At 58.3% G+C, this 777-nt stretch overlaps 1 protein-coding gene across 1 annotated transcript in view; it reads right to left on the bottom strand.

Moving 5' to 3' along the window:
* Window positions 1-777, bottom strand: part of LOC101641111 (synaptotagmin-17) — a 19,454-nt gene continuing 18,677 nt past the window's right edge. Inside the window, exon 6 of the mRNA XM_045286005.1 lies at window positions 1-57. Within this exon, the coding sequence (XP_045141940.1) occupies window positions 1-57 (57 nt within the window). The remainder of the gene's footprint in view (window positions 58-777) is intronic.

Below are 777 nucleotides of genomic sequence, written 5' to 3'. Positions count from 1 at the left end.
CTACGTGCAGAGGCTCGGCCGTGACACGAGCGAGGCACAGGGCTCCTGCACGTGGCCCTGAGAGTGCGGACCCTGCCTTCCGTGTGGTGGCCAGGCAATCCTGCCCTGTTGACGTGGAGCCCCCATTCCTGCCTTCGAGTCTCCTTCCCCGCGCTGAGAACCTTCCAGTGGTGTGTGCTGGCTCTCAGCAGAAGCCTTAGGGTTTGGCCACAGTGCCAGAGAACTGAGCCCGGGCCAGTGCCCTCCACCCCACTGCCCCACTCTCCCAGCTTCCCACCATCCCCCTAGCAACAGTGAGGGTACTGTTACCACCCCCAGCAATGCCCACAGGAGGGGCTGAGACAGATCCTGGTCCATGGGTGGCGCGGGGCTGCAAAGAGGGATGGAAGCCAACCCAACAATTTGGCCAGAAAACACCGATATTTCATCCTGTTCTCTGGTCCCTGGTTGTCTTTTCTTCCCCCGAACAATTTCTGAAAGTCAAGGTGACTGATAGCTTCCTGCTCCAATCACTCTTCCTACTAAATAACCCAGCATCTGCCACCAAAGCTCCCAGGGGCAGGCTCTGGTTATGCGCGTGACGAACTCCTACAGGACTTGACACCAAAACAGAAAACTGGCAGGCAGGGCGGCCAGGAGGAAGACCAGAGGATGCTGGTGGACCTCGGGCGGTGGACATCTGAGGAAGCGTCAGTTACTAGCACTGCCTCAAATTCAACTTCCTCGTGCTGACTGTACTCCCTTGTCCCAATAAGCCACCAGACAGGAAGCCACCAC

This window comes from Echinops telfairi, unplaced genomic scaffold, assembly GCF_000313985.2.
Source record: "Echinops telfairi isolate 266 unplaced genomic scaffold, ASM31398v2 ScPeMD7_5;HRSCAF=22, whole genome shotgun sequence".
NCBI classification, from domain to species: Eukaryota; Metazoa; Chordata; class Mammalia; order Afrosoricida; family Tenrecidae; genus Echinops; species Echinops telfairi.
Note: the sequence above shows the minus strand (reverse complement) of the source record. Positions and strands in the feature narration are given on the sequence as shown.